General features: G+C 38.9%; 1 protein-coding gene and 1 long non-coding RNA gene across 8 annotated transcripts in view; both read left to right on the plus strand.

Moving 5' to 3' along the window:
- LOC118008121 overlaps positions 1-9,887 on the plus strand; it is a 39,934-nt gene extending 30,047 nt beyond the window's left edge. For 2 of the 5 annotated variants that reach the window (XR_004678583.1, XR_004678586.1), the window contains one exon: positions 4,820-5,585. This is a non-coding gene — a long non-coding RNA (uncharacterized LOC118008121). Of the gene's footprint in view, positions 1-166; positions 211-4,819; positions 5,586-8,720 lie in introns of those variants that run through there. The other 3 variants (XR_004678587.1, XR_004678584.1, XR_004678585.1) reach the window with 3 other exon arrangements.
- A 3,977-nt stretch (positions 9,888-13,864) lies between these two features.
- The window catches only part of RTN4 (reticulon 4), a 69,143-nt gene continuing 61,845 nt past the window's right edge, over positions 13,865-21,162 (plus strand). Inside the window, exon 1 of one of the 3 annotated variants that reach the window (XM_035001547.1) lies at positions 13,865-14,683. In XM_035001547.1, the coding sequence (XP_034857438.1) occupies positions 14,122-14,683 (562 nt within the window). In that variant the 5' untranslated portion in view covers positions 13,865-14,121. The remainder of the gene's footprint in view (positions 14,684-21,162) is intronic. The other 2 variants (XM_035001544.1, XM_035001545.1) reach the window with 2 other exon arrangements.

The raw sequence follows: 21,162 nt of genomic DNA on the forward strand, positions 1-21,162 counted from the left end.
CTCAAAATCACAAATCTAGTAAGTGGTACTGTCAGGATGTAAACCTAAGTACGTTTGACTCTAGACTCTTTACTTTTTAACCTACCTTCACTATCTCATAGTGAGGGCTGTATTCAAAACAGTGATTACCAAATCATTGAACATGTTTTAAAAATATACTTAACAGGATTGACAAATCTGCTGATGCAGCTCATTTGTGACCCTGCAGAGGTAAGTGCTTCTGAACTGGCCTGGTTGGCCTGGTTGTCATTTTCTTCTCTAGCCATTTCTTGAGGGCTTACCTTTGGTAAATGCCACCTTTCTCACAAGCTTTAGATTTGGAAGCTATCTATGAATAACAAATTCTTTAAAAACATTGTAGCTCCAAATTAACATCATATTTTCTTTTCTAATTTTTTATTATGGGTAGTAGTAGCCCTCATTTGAATGCTGTCTTCCTAGGTGGTGGCCATCCACACTGTATATAACAGCAGAGCTCTGTTGGAAGTGGCAAAAGAGATGAAAGTCGAGTTGATAACTAAGCTAGGATGAGACTTGAGAAAGCAATAAAACAAATGGATTATTGCTTTGGAGTGGTTTTGATCTAAATATGGAGAATGATTATGAACTGTAAGGCTTTGAAAAATCAGTATGACCCTGTAAAGATAACAGGTAGGAACACCGTGCTTGAATCTTAATGTACAAGTTAAGACCCAGAAGTGCTCATGACTCCCTAAGAATTTTCTCAAGAACATTTCTAATAAAGTCACACACGTAGTGTGGTTGACAGCATTAGAATACACTTGAGATCAGTAATGATGAATCTGAATTCACACTGGTTGACATAGTTGTTTTTCTCTAGCTATGTTCAGCTTTGATGGTGCAAAAATTAGACAAAAGCAGAGCTGGATTTAACTGGGGTTGTGGTTTCACAAAGCCAGATAGGGGAAGGGAGTTGAGGGAGTCTTTGCTATACTCAACTATTCATTATATGTAAATTTTATAAACACCTTTTCCAATTTCATATAAAAGTCTTGGGAATTTATTTGAACTCTCTTGACCATACTAATCAATTTGGGACTAATCACCTCCTTTAGGATACTGAGTCTTACATCTCTTTACAATGTAAAGATTTTTTAGTCTCTATAACATCTTTCAATAGAGTTTTCAATTTTTCTCCAAAAAATTAAATCACATAGAGATACTAAATCTAGTATCAGTGGACATGAAAAAAACTGTGTATCTATCACAACCTTGCTCATTGTTTTCATATTTAAAGTTGTCTTGTGAAAATTTGCCATTCTAAGTTTCATCATAAAATTATGAAATTATTATTGCTGTCAAATTTTATTTTGAGACTCAAATGGTCTAGTAATAACAAATGTTGTAACTCAGCTGCCCATTTAGAAATAGTTCTCTTAAAAAAAAAAAAAAAGAAAGAAAAAAGAAATAGTTCTCTTGTAGCTGTTTTCCTTTGAGTTTTTATCCTCTAAGTAGGCTGTCTTGCCTCTCCCAAAGATATTGTGTTATTTCTCCCTTGTAAATATTTATTTTTTCTTTTCACTTAGTTCCCCTACAGTACAAAATATTTGGAAATGCAGTGTCCTAAAGAGATTGTGTAAATGTTTTAAGGCATCATGCATCATTATAATTAGTTACTCAAGTTCACAGCCCCAAATTTCAACTTTATATTAGATTTTTAGAAATCCAGTAATTTGGTTAAAATGAGGGTTCTCTTTCTCTCTGTGTGTGTGTGTGTGTGTGCATGAGCATGTGTGTAACATTGGCTGTATATTTGGATTAGTTTCCTATGTCTGCCATAACAAGGTACCACAAACTGGATGGTTTAGAACAATAGAAATTTATTCTGTCACACTCACACTTTTGGAGGCCACATGTAGAAAATCAAGGTGTTGACAAGGGCATGCTCCCTCCAAATCTTCTAGGATCCACTCTTGCCTCTTATAAGTTTTTGGAAGCCCCATGTATTCTGTGGCTTGTGGTAGCACTGCTGTAATTTCTGCCTCTGTCTTCACATGGCCATCTTCTCTATGTGATTTTGTCTTCTACTCATCTTAGAAGGACACCAATTGTATTGGATTAAACCCAGCCTGCTGTGGTATGACCTCATCTTAACCAACTACATCTGCCAGGACCCTATTTCCAAATAAGGTCATTCTGAGGTAGTGGGGGTGAGGACTTCAAAATATCTTTTTTTGGGAGATACAGGTCAACTCATAACAACACCTAAGTACTTGCTAAGAGATCCCGTGTTAGTTTTTTAGGAATATGTGCATATTCATTTAAAAATGTAACTTCGAGAAAATAAAAAATGAAAATAAATAAAAATGTAACTTTAACATTTTTGTTAAACGAAATAATATACTGTTAAAATCTGCAAGGATAAAATATTGCACATCAACTAGACCTTTATGAGAACTCTTCATTGTTTCCTTCAATAAGAGTTCTGCAGGTGATATTTTTTATATTTTTGATTAAGAAATTTGTCTGAATCACTGACTTTACTATAGTTTTCTTGAGTATATTTCCAAGACTATGCAGCTTCCTACATAGTTTCATATTTGCTTCTAGAAATGAGAAAGATAAAGTTTGAGAAAAGAAGCTCATCTAAGTTAAACACACTGTGTGACTCTCCTCTCTCTTTATTTTCTTACTTTGAAATGTATAAAAGGAAACGGTCTTCTTTCAAAAAAGGCTCTAAAATCTCTTGTTACATTTATAAAGTCTTCTGAACGCTGTAATAAGTCTGCCAGCACCATCTTTGCTTTAGAACATTGTTGAAAATGTCCTTCTGTAAAATAGATCTTTCTGAGCTGCTCACCCCAATATTTGTGTTGGTTCAAAAGAGAAATGAAAAGTTAACAATAAACAACAGTAAAAACAAAATCTTGAAGGTAGATCAGAGCTAGAGGGTGGTCATCTAGTTGAACTCCCTGATTTACAATGGAGATAGTGAGGCCCAGATGTTCCTGAAGGTCACTTTGTTGAAACATGGCAGAACTGGGTCTAAAATCATGCTCTACTGAATCACATTGTCTTTTCTTTCTTATCTTATTCAGAACTTGTACAAAAGGTTAACAACGGCTGGCACTGAATTGTACACTTTTTTATTGCAGTATAGTTGACACACAATGTTATATTAGGTTCAGGTGGATCACATAGTGTTTCAACAACTGTATACATTGTGTACCACAAGTGTAGCTCCCATCTGTGCCCATACAGAGCTATTACAGTGCCATTGACTAGGTTCCTTATGCTGTACTTTTCATCGCTAGGATTTATTCATTCCATAACTGGAATACTATACTTCCTACTCCCCTTCACCCATTTTGTCCATTCCCCTGTTCCCCTCCCCTGTGGCCACATTAGTTTGTTCTCTGTATTTGTGGGTCTGTTTCTACTTTTGTTTGTTTGTTTTTTCATTTGTTTTGTTTTCTAGATTCCACATAAAAGTGAAATCATATGGTATTTGTCTTTCTCTGTCTGACTTATTTCACTTAGCATAATACTCTCCAAGTCCATCCAAGTTGTCACAAGTGGTAAGATCTCATTCTTTTTTAGGGCTGAGTAATATTCTATTCTATTCTTTGTCATGTTGAGGTATGTTCCCTTTATATCTACTTTGTTGAGTTTTATAATAACTAGATGTTGAATTTTATCAGATGCTTTTTATGTGTCTATTGAGTTGATCATATGATTTTTATCCTTCATTTTGTGTTAAACCATCCTTGCATCCTTGGAATAAATCCTACTTGATCATGGTATATGATCTTTTTAATGTATTGCTGACTTCAATTTGCTAATATTTTGTCGAGGATTTTCTATGTTCATCAGGGATATTGGCCTGTAATTTTCTTTTCTTATGATATCCTTGTTTGCTTTTGGTATCCAGGTAATGCTGTCCTCATAAAATGAGTTTGGAGGAGTTACCTCCTCTTCTATTTTTGGAAAAGTTTGAAAAGGATTGCTGTTAGTATTTCTTTGAATGTTTGATAGTATTCATCAGTGAAAACTGTTTAAGAAATAGTCTTAAAACATTTCTTAACTTTCAAAAAATCTGCACACATTTATAAGGTTAAGTTAAAATGTAAACTTAAATAATGCTCTGTCATGCAGCATGAAATACCATACTACAAGTTCACCTTTCTAGAGGGCAAATTAGATTAATAGGAAACTTAGTGTTTTTTTCTGTTCTTTCTTTGTGGATTTCTTGTTAGTGATTCATAGGCCTTCCAAATTGATCACCTAACTTTCTTATCTTTTGTCTTCTGTATTATGTCTCTTTGTCTTTTTTTTTAAATCCATCTTTATTGATATAAAATTTTTATTCAATAAAGTTCACTCATTTTAATTGTACAGTTCAATGAGTTTTGGCAATGTATATAGTCATATAGCCTTCACCACTCTCACTCCAAAGAGTTCCCTCATCCCCTTTGTAGTCACCCCCTTTCCTTTCCCTCTCCCCCCAGGAGTTTTGCCTGTTTTAAAATGTCACATAAACAGACTCACATAGTATATGGGCTTTTGTGTCTTTTTTATTTTTTTAAGATTTTATTTATTTATTTGACAGAGAGAGACACAGCGAGAGAGGGAACACAAACAGGGGGATTGGGGGAGGGTGAAGCAGGCTTCCCGCCGAGCAGGGAGTCCAATGTGGGGCTCAATCCCAAGACCCTGGGACCATGACCTGAGCCAAAGGCAGACGCTTAATGACTGAGCCACCCAGGTGCCCCTTGTGTTTTGTTTCTTTCATTTAATATCATTCATTGGAGTTTTTTTCATGCTATGTACATTAATAGTTTGTTTCTTTTTATTGCAGGGTAGGATTCCTAAGCCACAAATTATTGGTCCATTCACCAATTGATGGACATATAAGTCATTTCCAGTTTTCATTTCTTCTGGATAGATACCTAGGTATGGAATTTCTGGGTCATGTGATTAGGTATGTTTAGCTTCATAAGAAATTGCCAAATAATTTTCTAAAGTGACTGTACCATTTTATACTTGCAAAAGCATTTACTGTATAACCTTGCCAAGATTTTATTCTATGTTTGCTTTGAGAAATTTTATAGTTTTATAGTTTATAGCTGTTCTATTTAGGCCCATGATTCATTTTGAGTTAATGTTTTGCATATGATGTGAGATGAGAATCAAGATTCTTTTTATTGATTGATTTGGGGTTTTTTTTGCGTATGGATATCCATTTATACTAGCACCATTTGTTGAAAAGACTATCTTTTCCTCATTGAAATACCTTGGTACTTTTGTAAAAAATTAATTAGCTATATACTGTATGTCTATGAGTCTTTCTGGACTTCCTATTCTGTTCCATTGATCTATTTGTCTACCTTGATGCCAGTACCACATTGTCTTAATCATTGTAGCTTTATCATAAATCTTGAAATCAAATTGACGTCCTTCTAGTTCTTTAAATTTCTCTCAGCAATATTTGCAGTGTAATGGTAGTGGGCATATTTTATTTAATCCATCCTTAAATATTTCATGTTTTCTGTTGCTGTTGGAAATGATACTGCATTTTTTTAAAAAACTTATAATTTCTACTTGTTTGTTGCTGATACATCTTTTGTTCCTTTTTCTATTTCCAGGGAGGTTTATCAAGTTTATCTTCCAAAACTTCTATTAATTTTTTTAAAAATTGCAATTAAAAATGTTTAGTGTGGTAAAATATACATGAAATAAAATTTACCATTTTAGTCATTTTTAAGTGCACAGTTCAGTGACATTAAGTACATTCACATTGTTGTACAACTACCACCACCGTCCATCTCCAGAAGTTTTTCATCATCCCATACTGAAACTGTCTACTCATCTGGCCCCCGTTACCCACTGTTCTACTTCCTGCCTCTATGTCTTTGATTATTCTAGGTACCTTATTCACAAATGAGTTACATATCTACTACTACATGAAAGGAAAAAATTTCCACCCAGGACAATAAATAATATTGAGATAAAATGGAAATGTCAGATGACAGTGAGTTTGTAGCAATAAAAGGAAAGTGAGTTTCCAAAAAGACACTGGCAAGGCAATATACTATGGCATTTCCGGTGATGAATGTATTCCTGAGTTCTCTGGAAACTAGAAAACAAGTTGAATAATGAGCAATATATATCTGTTGATTAAAAAAAATCCTATACCTCATAAATACAAGTAGAATATAAAAGAATCATTTATTGTCTAATTTTTTAATTTAATGGAGCTTGCTTAACCTCTTATTGCTTTTCTTCCAACCATTTCCTTCTCTTCAGCATCTTCATTAGAGGGTGGTTAGTTACATGTAGAGGCAAAAGTCCACCAGGCAATTCTACTCTTTGTTTTTGGCTAAGAGGCTGGAGCTACCAGCTTAATGAGAGTTTAAGGATTATCTATGGTTTAAATTATTGGTGCTGTCCCTATTACTATAGATTACTTAGTGCTAAATATAATTATACTGAGTACTTACTGGAATACTATTTTGAGTTCCAAGTTTAATATTTAAGGTGGATGAAGAAGATAAAATGATACCAAAAACTAAAGAACTAGACCTATGAAGAAGAGCAAAAGCTGACTTTTTGTTTTGATTTGTTTTGCCTGGGAAAAGTAAAGGTTAAGTGGAAATAGCATTGTTCAAGTACATCAAGAGATATTTCATGTCGGTGTTTCCCATGGCTCCTTTCTAGGCCTTTTCCTCCAAGGGTAGCAGAGAGTATGCATCAACCTGCTCCACCACCCCCACCCCACAATTTTCCCCCAGACCTTTACCCATGAAACTTAACTTACAAGTTTAGGTATCTGGTCTCCAGACTAGACCTCCATCCTAAGCCCCAGCCCTGGCTTTGTAGCTGCTTCCTGATTGTTTCTACTCCAATAGTCTACAGGCAAGTCAAGTTCACTGTAGTATCTAAAAACTAAGGTTGTCATAGTCTCCCCAGCATTATGCACCAGTTCTGTGCTTCCTCTCCTGATTCTTTGCATTCACAGTGGTAGCACCAATTTACCTTGCCACCTATGCACAAAGCTTATTTCAGACTTTTTTTCTTCTTCTTTTCCATCAGACCCTCCATCTTATTAGTCATCAAATTCTATGAGTTCAGCTTCTTCAGTGTTTTTCAAATTTATCTTCTCCTATTTCCCAAGCTATTGGTTCAGGCCCCTATCAATTTTTGCCCAAATTATTATTAGTAGTTATGTTTCACTTAAGCCACAGTAACTATAACCAAGTTATTGGGCAAAGATTATCTGTAATATTGTAATTGCATCTTAAATATTGTTTCCTTACTCTATCATCCACAACCCATCCTCTATCAGTGTTATTTTTGTAAATTAGCAATCAGGTCATCCCACCATTTTAAAAAAGATTTTATTTATTTATTTACTTACTTACTTACTTAAGAGAGAGAGTGAGAGAATGGTTTGGAGGAGGGGTGGGGGAGAGGGAGTGAGGGAGAGAATCTGAAGCAGACTTCGTGCGGAGCCCAATTTGGGGCTTGATCTCATGACTGCAGGATCATGACCTGAGCTAAAACGAAGAGTCAGAGGCTTAACTAACTGAGTCACCCAGGCACCCCTTGCCCACCATTTTGCTTAAAGACTTTTAATATCTCTTTACTTAGAGGATAATGCCTTCACTCTTCAGCATGGCATTCAAGATTCTTCACAGTCTGTATGTGGTTTATTTTTCCTGGTTTTATCTTCAGTCACTTTCTACCTCTCTTTACCAAATGTCTCTCTATGCCTTGAATCTGTGCTGGAGTTTTAGCCCTCCCTGCCTCTGTAGGTGCTATTCCCCCTTTCATTAGATGGCTTTCCTTCTTTCTCTACCTTAAAAGATTAATTTCTTTTTATGAAGACTTCCCCAAATCCTGCTGGAATATGTCTATGTTTGTGTCTGTCTCTCTCTCTAATATATATACATATATAGTATGAATTATGTTGTATTAATTATGAGCATATAATATATATTATACATTTATAGTATGAGTTAATTAATATACGTATATCCTATATATTCACACACACATATATATACACACATGTATATGAATATATTTACATTTACATTTATGTATATACACCTAAATATTCTTATGTAAACTGGACTATATGTACCTTGATGTTAAGAAGTGTGTTTTATTTATTCTTTATCACCAGGACCTAGAAGGTCAGATTTTAGTTGAGTAAATGCGTAATGTTTATTGCAAAGATAGTGACTACCTGGTTTCTATTTCCAGAGAAGATAAAACAGCAGAAATTATACTTCAGTCTTTGGTATTAGGAAGAATAGGTGAGATGCTGGAACGAGTTATTTATAACTTGGATAATTTTATGAATTCTTTTCTGTAGTTCTTTTTTCTCATGAGTATAGATTTTTATTTGTCTAAGATGGTTTAGGAATTTCTCTGCTTGGATTTGTGCTGCTAGATCAAAATTAATTTTCTTCTGAATCAAAAATAATTTTTCTGTTAGATCACAATAAATTTCACCAGAGAAATGGTACACATTGCACTTAGCCTAAGGAAATGCAGTATTAATGCAGAGGACCCAAGAAGGTTAAAGGAGAAAGACTAGGTTCAATTTTAATTATGACTTTCGCTTGCCTATTATGTGATTTCTTTTTGGAACTTAAAAACTTGATTTTAAGTCCAACACTAATTTTCAATGCTTAATGAGGATGGCTGAAGATGTTGATCTCATAATATTTATATTTCTATTCTTATTACAGAATGAACTTAGTAGAAGTCAAAATGTTAATCAGAACAAGGAGATGCATTTCACAAAAAAGGTACATTTCATGTAAAATGGTAGGGACAATGACATAGCAAGCTGTTAGTTTTTCCCTTAGGAGTGCCAACATGATGTTTCAGTTTTTTTTTAAGTAGAAAGGTTGAATGTAATTCAGTGGTGCTCTTGAATATTGGCAAGTCATTTTTCAGTAGACAAATAAATTGTGCACAGCCTTCGAAATAGATTTGTCAGGAATCTATCACTCGTTTTCCTCCTGTGTGCTGAACCTACTCTGGAGTCCACAACCTGCAGTATGTAGATAAGAGTATAGCCATCCTATGCCTTTTAATTCTTTCAGGGGGGCAAACATGATAGAAGGACAATTAACCTGTTCAATGGATGCCAGATTAGGGATCAATTCAGCTTCCTGCAAAAAGGTAGAATTCTAGAATGGGATATTTCCTTAAGTAGTGAGTTTCCCTTTACTGAAAATGTTCAAGCACATTTGTGCTGATTTGTTCAGTGCTGTATTCCAGAGTGCTTGGTACAGAGTAAATACCCAATAAATATTTAATATACAAATGAATAAAGCACAAAATAGATGATGTTTAAATTAGCTTATGCTGTGTAATGAACCATCCCCAAAAGTAGTAGTTTAAAACAACAATGATTTGTTATTTTTCATGATTCTGAGGGTTGGCTGCAGAATCTGAAATGGTCTCACATTTCTGGGGACCTCAGCTCTATGGTTGGGACAGCTAGGTCTCTCTCCCCGCGTGTATCTCATCTTCAGCCTCAGTGTTCCAAGAGAGTGAGAATGGTAACTGCAAAGCCTCTGCTGGTTAGGCTTGCAACTCATTTCCAGGGCATTCTATTGGTCAAGAAAGTCACAAGGCCAGCTCAGAAGGGGTGGGAAAATTGACCCTACCTCTGGATGGGAGTTGTTGCAAAAAGTTTGTGGCTGTTTTTAATCTACCACAGATGACCAACTTAAAAAAAAACCTTGTGTAGGGAATTCTTGTAATGGGATGGAGATTGGTCAACCTGACCTCCCAGAGTCCTTCCAACTCAGATTCTATAATTCCATCAAGCTGAATGGATCTCTTGCAGTGTTCTAAGAGAATAGTTACTAACTTGTGGTATCTGGAAATTTTAATCTACTTCTGGTAAGGTAATTTCAAAAATAATTCATGGAGTAATCCTTTTTCTAATTATTATTATGATTAAGAATTTATATTCTTCCTTTAAGCATTTCAAATGCCCATCAGAATTTTGTTAGTAAGAGTGATATTTACATGTAGTTGTGTAACTAACTCTATATTTAATTCTGGTGTATCAGCAACATTCTCCTTTCCTTATGCTTTGTTGACCATTCTTTTTTTTTTTTTAAAGATTTTATTTTATTTATTTGACAGAGAGAGAGAGACAGCTAGAGAGGGAACACAAGCAGGGGGAGTGGGAAAGGGAGAAGCAGGCTCCCAGCCAAGCAGAGAGCCTGATGCGGGGCTCGATCCCAGGACCCTGGGATCATGACCTGAGCCCAAGGCAGACGCTTAACGACTGAGCCACCCAGGCGCTCCTCTTTGTTGACCATTCTATGAACACTGGGTAAACTCTTTACTCTTAATTCATCCGTCAAATACTGACATTTTAGAAGTCACTGAGCTCAATAATATAAAATTTTAATTTTTCTTCTGCTTCAGAGGAGAGTGTGTATATTATTGTCTCAGTATTTATGGCTATTTGTTAAAAAAGTTGTAAATCTACCACTTTTCTGTAATTATCCTTCTATGATACTTTTTAAAAAAGATTTTATTTATTTTATTTAATTTTTTTTTTTTAAGATTTTATTTATTTATTTGAGACAGAGAGAATGAGAGAGAGAGAGAGCACATGAGAGGGGGAGGGTCAGAGGGAGAAGCAGGCTCCCTGCCGAGCAGGGAGCCCGATGCGGGACTCGATCCAGGGACTCCAGGATCATGACCTGAGCCGAAGGCAGTCGCTTAACCAACTGAGCCACCCAGGTGCCCCTTATTTATCTATTTTAGAGAGAAAGAGTGTGTGTGTGTGTGTGTGTGTGTACACATGCAGGAGAGAGTGGGGGGAGGGGCAGAGGAAGAGGCAGAGAATCTCTAGCTGACTCTGCGCTGAACGTGGAGCCTGAAGTGGGGCTCAATCCCATGACCCTGAGACATGACCTGAGCCGAAATCAAGAGTTGGTCGCTTAACTAACTGAGTCACCCAGGTGCCCCCTTCTATGATGCTTTTAATAAATTAAAGATATTCCCTTGAGACTATTTTAGTAATAGCAGGCACACAGATATATGAATGCAGAGATCTCATATAAGTAACTTACAAATAATATATGTGAAAACTGTAAAAGTATTCCATTAAGGAGTGTCAGAACAGTTATAGTGGGAAAGCAGTATGGGGAAGACTGACCTATTGATAGCTAAATTGTTACTTATGGTATAAAGGTTTATACCATAAAATTTTGCTAGTATATTTTTGTATGTGTATGCAGTTGAAAATCATATGTTTTTGATAATTTTTGACAAATACTTGAAACATGACTATTTTAGTTATCATTGTAGGAATCTATTTTGCTTAAAATTTTTAGTTTGGCATTAAACTTCCACCCCAAAATTCTACAGTAGTATTTTTCTCTTCCTACTCTTCAAAAATAACACAAAATAAAGCCAAACAAACTCAAAGCACCTCACAGCCATTTTGTAGAAATAAAACCAGTTCATCTTTGTGGAATGGATATGCCAGGTCCTGAACATATTGTTGATAATTTTTTTAAAGATTTTATTTATTTATTTGACACAGAGAGAGAGAGATCACAAGCAGGAGGAGCAGCAGACAGAGGGAAAAGCAGGCTCCCTGCTAAGCAAGGAGCCTGAGGCGGGACTCAATTCCAGGACCCTGGGATCATGCCCTGAGCTAAAGGCAGATGCTTAAATGACTGAGCCACCCTGGCATCCCTGTATTGTTGATAATCAACCTGGTCAGGTAACGTTCCCAGGAAATCTTCTACCTTTCCCTTTTCTAAGAATTAATAAAATTTATTTCTTAGAGCAGTTCTCGATTTACAGAAAAACTGAACAGAAAGTACAGAGAGTTCTCACACACTCCCATTCCTACTCTGCAACCAGTTTACCCTATTACTAACATTTTGCATTGGTGTACATTTGCTGCAAGTGATGAACCAGTATCGATATAACTAATGTCCACAGTTAACATTAGGGTTCATTCTTTGTGATGTATGGTTCTGTGGGTTTTGCCAAATGCATAATGTCATGTATCCCCCATTATAGTATCATAGAGAATAGTTTTGCTGCCCTAAAAATCTCCTTGTCTCCTTGTTCCACCTATTCATCTCTCCTCCTTCCTTCCCCAACCACCTTTCCTTTTTAATACCTAAATTAAGCCTAGAGTAATATTAATTAGTTTGAGCTAAGAATTTGCTTAAATAACCAATGATTCCCCATGGCAATCAAAATTTCTTAATCATTTAGACCAGCAGTGTCCAATAGAAATATGATGTGATCATATGTGTATTTAAAATATTCTAGAAGCTGCATTTAAAAAATAAAGAAAACCAAGTGAAAATAATTTAGTAGTTTATACTTATTCCAATATATTGACAATATCAATTACAAAATGTAACCATATAAAAATTGAGATGTTTTAGTGTTTTTGTACTAACACTCAAAACCTAGTGTGCATTTTTTTTTTTTTTAAGATTTATTTATTTTGGGGGGGGAAGGATGGAGGGAGAGGGTAAGAAAGAATCTCCAGCAGACTCCCTACTGAGCGAGGAGCCTGACCCAGGCCTGGATCCCACCACCCTGAGGTCCTGACCTGAGCTGAAATTGAGTGGGATGCTTAACTGACTGAACCACCCAGCCCCAACTCTAGTGTGCATTTTAAACTCACAACACATCTCATTTCAGTATAGTCACACTTAAAGTGCTCAATAGCCACAAGTGGCCTGTGACTAAGATACTAGACAGTGCAGGCCTAGACTGTGAGCAATCTGAGAGCAGGTTATCCAGTCTCCAAGGCCTCCAGAATAGAAATGCGGTGGATATTTTTGTAAGGTATACCAGAAACGTAAAAGGAGCTCTCTAAACCTTTGCATTGCTGATACTTGTATTGTTCTGCGACCACTTTCCTTTAAACTTCCTTTCCAGTTTTGGAAAAAGTGGAATGGGGATCATACTCATTCCAGCATATCAAACAAATGAATACTGGCCTTCCTGACTCCCAGAGGCCTGAATCATCTGAAATGTTGACTCATGAGCCTAAGGTGACTGAAATGTAATGGAAATCAAATTTGCCTTCCAAGGCATCATTTTGTTTCCACTTTCCTCTTCTCTCTCTTTGGGTGACTCATCTTTCTACCATGTAAGAGTCCAGCAGCAGGCAGAGCCCCAAACCCTCCTGAATGAGCCGACTTTGAAATGGCCCCAGTCCTACAGACTGTGCAAGCCCAGCTGTTTTGCCTACCTCATCCAGGGTCTGCAGTTTGGACGGAAAACAATCTTAAAGCTGCCCCCCGCCCCCGCCTTTTTTTTTTCTTTTAAGGTGGTGAAGGTAGTAGTGACGAGTTGGTCTGGTAATTTAAGTTTGAAAAAAGGTTATCTTTTTATTTCAAAATCTTTTAATACTTAGTGTATACTTAAATCCTTAGGGCCTACTTCACAGTAGCTTTCTCCACTCCGGTTTTTTTCCTTTCCTGGGAGGAAAGTTACCACCCCCAGGCCCCCAGGATAACGCCCTTCCGGGGATGGGGGCCAGAAATCCTCAATCCTTCGGGGCAGGCCGCCTGTCCTGCCGCAAGTGTACGCACTACTGGAGCTACAGACTGACCCCCACCTCTGGGCGAAGCTAAGACCCCAGCCCACCCCGCGTCTACCCAAGGTGAAGGGTGGGGCTCCCAGTTCCAAACCCCTCCCGTGGAACTCACCCGAGCCGGTAGGAGAGAGGAGGTGCAAAAGGCCCCACCTACTTTTCTCTCTTTCTCTTTCCATTGGACTGACTGGTTGCCCATCGTCTCTGTTTCGTAGGCGATTGGCTTCCTTCCTTCCGCGCCAGTCCCTGCCTCTCCCCGCCGGGGAGGGTAAGTCACGCCAAACTGGGCGGAGAATCCACTGGCCTCTCTCCTTCGCCCGTCTGGGCGGTGGCGGCAACTGGGGACGGGGCGGGTGGCGCATCACGGGCGCAGAGGCAGGAGGAGCAGTCTCATTGTTCCGGGAGCCGTCGCCACTGCAGGTCTCTGGGCTCGTTCGGCCCTGTCCCTCGCAGTCCTCCCCAACCCCCACAACCGCCCGCGGCTCTGAGGAGAAGCGTCCTGTGGAGACAGCTGCAGCATCATCTCCGACCCGCCAGCCATGGAAGACATGGACCAGTCGCCTCTGGTCTCCTCGTCCTCGGACAGCCCGCCCGGGCCCCAGCCCCCGTTCAAGTACCAATTCGTGAGGGAGCCCGAGGACGAGGAGGAAGAAGAGGAGGAGGAAGACGAGGAGGACGAAGACGAGGACTTGGAGGAGCTGGAGGTGCTGGAGAGGAAGCCCGCCACGGGGCTGTCTGCAGCCCCGGTGCCCACCGCCCCCGTCGCTGGCGCGCCCCTGCTGGACTTCGGCAGTGACTTCGTGCCCCCGGCGCCCCGGGGGCCACTGCCGGCCGCGCCCCCCGCCGCCCCGGAGCGGCCGCAGTCTTGGGACGCGAGCCCCGCGTCGCCCGCGGTGCCCGCGCCATCCCTGCCCTCCGCTGCCGCAGCCTCGCCCTCCAAGCTTCCCGAGGACGATGAGCCCCCGGCCCGGCCTCCCCCTCCTCCCCCGGCCAGCGTGAGCCCCCAGGCCGAGCCCGCGTGGACCCCACCCGCCCCGGCCCCCGCCGCGCCCCCCTCCACCCCGGCCGCGCCCAAGCGCAGAGGCTCTTCAGGCTCAGTGGGTGAGTGCCGTGCCCTCCCGCCTCGCGCAGCCCCTCGCTCCCCTCCGTCTTTTGTGTGCACCCCCAAATGCCTCGGGCGGAGCCCTCCTCTCCGCCCCGAGGGGCTTTGTCCGTGGACCTCCGGGCGAAGGCGCCCCCCCTGGTAGGAGCCGTCAGGAGCAGGGTGGGGCGGCCGAGGAAACCCGGGCTTGTTCTTTATTGTCTGTCTCGGTATCGGGGAACACGTGCACCCCTCCTGTTCGGCTTCTTCCCTCTGGTCCCTCTTCTACTGCATCCCGGAAGTTAGGCACCCACCCCTGATAGGAGCTGGGTCTGTATCTAGGGACCAGGGTTGTGGATACATTGGGCTGGCTAGGCTCCCGGGTGAGGATGGAAAGGCCTTGGCGCCCTTCATCTTTTGTCTACCGGTCTGGGGTGCTCCTAGGGAAAAGGCGCAGTTTTGCAGCTAGTCACTTTGCCAGCAGTGAGCCCTGGCCCCCCTCCTCACCTTCTTCCTGGCTTGGGTGGCTCCCCAGCGCCTCATTCCCCTCCCTCTCGACTCTTGGCGCTGGTGGGGAGCTGGCCCAGTGGAAAACATCCACACTGACCCAACTGCAGTGAAGGGAGAGCGCCTCCAGTGGTGTGGCGCGTGGAGAATTGGGAAGGCGAGAGTTCTGGCAAAGTCCTGCCACCGCCCAGTTTATCCGGGTTGTGATGTGGCGACTCCCCAGCTAAACCGAGCCAGGGAAGTGGGATCTGAGCATTTATGGTCCGAGGGAGCGCAGTTCTACTAGGGTCTCAGGTGCTGAGTGAGAGGAATTGCTGTTAGTGTGGTTTAGGCTCTTGATGGATTATAATTGAATCGGAGAGGAAAAAAGGCAAAATGGTTGACACTCTTAAAGAAAGGAAACCTGTGGGGTTTTTACCGCGAATAGGCCAGTTGAATTTGTGGCAGACTTGCCACTAGACTTAATGAAATGTTTTGAGAAAGATATTTTCATGTAGTGGTTAAGAAATATATTTCTTAGAAGTTATTTGTTTTAGGTCGACAGGGACAAATCTGCATAGTCTATAAACAGTTTCCAAATCTTTTCATTCACTTTAGTACCTGATTTTATATATATGTATTTAAAGGAACATTGTCTTATTTCCCTTTTCATTTTGGGAAATTGTTTATTTTGGAAGAGGAAAAAAAGTCAAGTTTGTTAGAGATGGAGAATCTTACTAGACAAGTTATTAACTTACTAGCATGTATCTTGTTACTTCGGGGGCAGAAAGTGTCTCACCAGCAAGCAGTAGGACTTTTCTTTATGTATAAAAGGGCCAGAATCTGGTAGTATAACTGCCTGCTGAGAAATCTTCATTGCCTTGTAGTATTTTAGAAATGGTTCATTTTCTAGAAGAAAATCAATGAGATCACAGAAAACATATTTTTCAGTTCATTCCTTCACAATAGGGAAATAAGCCAATTGTGATGTTTCTGAATAACATTTTGATAATGACATACCCCAAAGCATTATTAACATTAATCATTACACTAAAGATATTAGGAGATGAGGAGTAACTCAATCTTTCCTTTTTCTGAATTAAAAAACACGTTTAAGAGAAACTAAGATGTAGAAGAATAAAGAGTAATAAGAAATTTGCAAATGGGAAATCTAATGATTAACAAAGGCATACTGATTTGTCATATTGTATTCCAGTATGGGAACAAAGAGAAGAGTTCTGATCTTTGAACATTAGGGATTCAGGAGGTGACAGCATTCTCTTAGAATTTTGACTTTTGGAATACTAAGTTTAGAAAACAAAGGACAGAGAATATTGCCTACCCAGGGACTCTTATCTTTATATAGTTCCCTAATTCTGTATTGATGATAGCTATTTGGAAACTTTAGTTCCTTTAGGAAACCACTGAATATCACGATTATGGTCATGGATAGTTAAACCATTTCTGTGAGTCTTAGGTTCTTCACAGTTCGTTCATTCAACTGATAATTGATTACCTACGAAGAGACAGGTTCTATTCTAGGCTGTGAGGGTATAGCAAATAAGCAGGACACACGTGCTCCCCATTAGGGGTGTACGATAATTACATAAGTAAGGAACTCAGAATAGTGGTAAGTGTTATGAGGAAAATAAACAGGATGATGGTATGGAAAGTGATTGGGGTGTGTGTATGGGGGGGGGTTGTTTTAAGTAGGGTGGCATTGAGAAATGCCTTTGTGAGGAGGTGAGATTTGAGCTGTAGATAAAAATTTCCAAGCAACCCGTAGGGAGACAAAAGCCTTTAGGCAGGAATTAGCTTTGTGTGTTTGAAAGTCTAGTAAGAAGACTAATGAGAAAAACTTGGGAGACACTGGTGTCAGGTGAGGTTGGGGAGGTGGGCTAAACTTAGATCATTTGGGGTCTCTAACAGGCCATGGTAAAAAGTTTGGATTTTTTAAATAAAAGATATTCTTTATTTTAGAAATATGCTCCTTAATAATTGTGCTTTTGGAGCAAAAATATAGTTTTGAAGATTTAGAGGAACTGCGAAGACTGATGTGAGTAAAGACAAGGTGAGAAATGTGCAGGGCATGGTTAAAAACATAGAGCAACCCGATGGGAAGAGGGTTATATTTACTGAGTTGGGCGGACTCCTGACACTTGTGCATTTAACATTGTTTACATTATTTTTGAATAAACTCTGATTCCCATCACTAGGAAAGTAGTAATTTTGCTGTTTACTGTTGTGCTTGGAGTATCCCCATTGTAATGCAGTAATGAAGTGAGATCGAAGCCTCTCACTTGATGACCATTTTTCACAGAAAACATTTGGCTTCACTTTGAGAAGGTGGTTGGTTAAAGGGCTTTGAGGATACATGAGGGAAATGCTGGATAGAAATTGTGTTGAGAGAAATGTAAACATCATTAACAATGACATTGAGCTGGTCTCTGGGCATGTTCTAAACCAGTGTTAATATTGAAAATGTGGTACATCGGGGGGCGCCTGGGTGGCTCAGATGGTTAAGCGTCTGCCTCCGGCTCAGGTCGTGATCCCAGGGTCCTGGGATGGAGCCACATATTGGGCTCCTGGCTCAGCGGGGAGCCTGCTTCTCTGTCTGCCTCTCCCCCTGCTCATGCTCCATCTCTCTCTATCTCTGTGTCTCAAATGAATAAATAAAATCTTTAAAAAAAAAATGTGGTAGATCTGGATTCTGAGGCATATTGAATACTAAATTAAGCTACTAGGGTTTTCACATCCTGTTTTTATCCATGCTCTGCCACCCGCAGTTGCTCTTGCTTTTGGTAATTTCTATTATGAAACAACAAAATGTTTTTGTTGTTGTTTCCAAATGTAAAGTTCTTTCATTATTTTTTACCCTGGTCCTGAGAGGGTAAAAAATATGAATAAACTCCAATTCCCATCACTGCTTTATGCCATGGGAGGCCATTGGAGATTATTGAACTGAGGCAGGACATCATGAAAGCAGTGTTAGGAAAAAAATGAATTGGTGACAGTATTCAAGATAGGTTGGAAAGAAGAACGGGAACTATTTAGAATGCTTTTGCAGTAGTTCCGAAAAGGGTGAGTAGAGCCTGAACTAGTTCACTACTACTTCAGTCAATGAAAATGGAATAGAAGGGAGGAATATAAGAAACTATAGGAAACATGGTTTTTTGGCTGCAGATCTCTATTTTTATAGTTAGGTTAAAAAAAGTTTTAAAGGGCGCCTGGGTGGCTCAGTTGGTTAAGCAACTGCCTTCGGCTCAGGTCATGATCCTGGAGTCCCAGGATCGAGTCCCCTGTCGGGCTCCCTGCTCAGCAGGGAGTCTGCTTCTCCCTCTGACCCTCTTCCCTCTCGTGCTCTCTATCTCTCATTCTCTCTCTCTCAAATAAATAAATAAAATCTTAAAAAAAAAGTTTTTATGAAAGAAGAATTGATAGGACTTGGAGGCAAAGGATGTAAATACAAAGAATGTTGGTGCTTACTAAATCAATCTCAGAGACTGTCCAAATTTGTTAATTGCAGTGGAAATTTGCATAGAATTGAATACTGCTCATAAATATAGTTTATGGCTTGGGATTAAAAATTATTAGTCTTTTTATAAAGTCATTAATTATATGATTAGATACAGTGGCATAAGAGCAAATAGAAATGTTAAAAGATTTTGAGTGACGTATAGTTTAAAATCTTAAGTTCCAATTCTTAATATAAAATTCAAGTAAACAGTGATGTGACACTACCAGGAAGCAGTTGCTTCTACAGAAGGAGCTATCATGCCCTACCTGTTCCCTATCCTCCTTCGAAAATGGTAAAAAGGAAAAGAACTGATGAATTTACAGATTCTGAATAATTCCTTTTGTTAAGCCATTTCTAATTTATGACTGGGAATAAAAGTTGGGAACTGGTATGCTCCTTATGGATAAGTTGAGTTACATTTTAGATTGGTTCCTAGCATGCTCCGTGTCAAATTTATAGTCCTAATTTTTAGTAACTAGCAAGCTCCCCTCAAACCTTTTTAAAATGAAGTGATGAGTATATATTGAACCTCTGATAAATACCTCATTACAAGGAATAGTATTTAAAAACATGCTATTTTAGCACTATATCCCTGTAAACTTGGAATATTTGCTGTCTTTTTTTTTTTTTTAAGATTTTATTTATTTACCAGAGAGAGAGCACAAGCAGTGGAAGTGGCTCCGCTGAGCAAGGAGCCCAAGGCGGGACTCAATCCCAGGACCCTGGGATTCTGACCTGAGCCGAAGGCAGACTCTTAACCAACTGAGCCACCCAGGCGTCCCAAGATTTAATATCTTTATAAAAAAAAATTTCTAAAAAGGAGCATATTACCTATTGTCTAATAATTGGCTCTGTTTTATGTGTAGTTAGTTCATAATCTACCTAAAAGCAATTTATTTGAAACACTACTGATGCAAGGCCCCAAATTAAATGGCACATTTTAAAGGTATTTTGCTAGCCCAGGAAAAAGTACCTACTCAGTGGATGATATTTCTTGCTTCTTTCCTGAAACTTTTGATTAAGTAGAAGTAATGTCGTAGATACATTAGTCTGTACATTCTTTGAGACGTTTTATTCCTTTTCTAAATATAGACCCTAGAAGGTCCCTCTGGGGGTGACAGCATCGGGAATGGAAACTGTAAGAGCAGACCATAATTCATCAGTGTTTAAAAGGGTGAATGTAACTTTTGTGGCTGGCTCCTATAGGACATGGACATGCAGAATGGTGGGACCCAGCTTCATGGATGCTAAGGTCTTCTCAGACCATTGGCTAATGATTCTTTTCAACTCTAAAGGAGGAGTTAATAATTTTACATTTAAGCTGTTCGTTTTGTTTTTGGAATGGTGATTATTTTTAAGTTGCTTTGCTCATGTATTCTCATAACATTCTATTCTTACCTCATTGTATATATCACACCATATATGGTAATGGTATGTTTATTCATTTCTATTCTCTGTCAGACTGTATGCTCCTTGGGGTAAGGGGCTATATTACGTTTTTTCTCTTGAGGAAAAGGACAATGTGACATATCTTTATTGCTGAACACAGTGCCTTAGGTGTGGTGTAGGCACTCAGAGATTTGTTGAATGAATATGATATTGTAGATGAAAACTGATTTTCAAATTCTCTATAGTCCTAGAATTAAAATATTTTCTCTCATGAATTCTTATGAATGAAAGCATTTATTTATTTACATGTACAAGGATATGGATGTATCATTTTATTGATGAATCTCTTATGGATGGTTAATTAGGTTGTTTCTCAACTTCTTCTGTTATAAATAATGTTGCTGTTAACACTTGTATATACTTCTTTGGGAATACGTGTTGTTACATGTGTTGTGGGATAAATTCATGCTAGTAGAGTTACTGGTCCAAAGGGTATGTGCATTTAAAACTTTGATAGATAATGCCAAATTGTATTACAAAGAGTTATTGCAGCCTCTGTCCCACCAATACTGTGTTAAAGTACCTTTTTCCTTATGCCTTTACCAATACAATGTATTGGTAAGACTAGTAAATGGCTTAGGAAATTTCCTTTTTTAAAAATTTACATCTCAGAGTATTTTTTTTTTTTTTTTTTTGACTTAGGTGCCAATAAGTTTTTTCTGATCACAGCTTTTGCCTCTTCTTCCTTTGGGTTTTTGTTCTTACAGATGTAGGAACACTTGATCTATTGTAAGGAAATTAACCTTTTGTTGTGTCCTGAAAAGTTTTTTCATGATTTGTTATTTGTATTTTGACCTTTGGTGTATTTTTTTGTGCAGAAACTTTAGTCAGATTTATCATTTTCTTTTATGCCTTTGAGTCATACAAGTCATTGAATTTTGTGTAATTCTTAGACCTTCTCTAGGATTGTAAAAATTGCTCCCATGTTTCCTTTAGTACTTGTATGATTTTTATGATTTCATTTTAACATTTTATCCTTTCATTCTCTTTATTTTATTCTAGGGAGTGAAGTAGTGATGTAATTTCATTATTCAACATGATTTCTCA

The sequence above is a fragment of the Mirounga leonina genome, unplaced genomic scaffold (genome assembly GCF_011800145.1).
Source record: "Mirounga leonina isolate KUSES-001 unplaced genomic scaffold, KU_Mleo_1.0 Mir_125, whole genome shotgun sequence".
NCBI lineage: Eukaryota > Metazoa > Chordata > Mammalia > Carnivora > Phocidae > Mirounga > Mirounga leonina.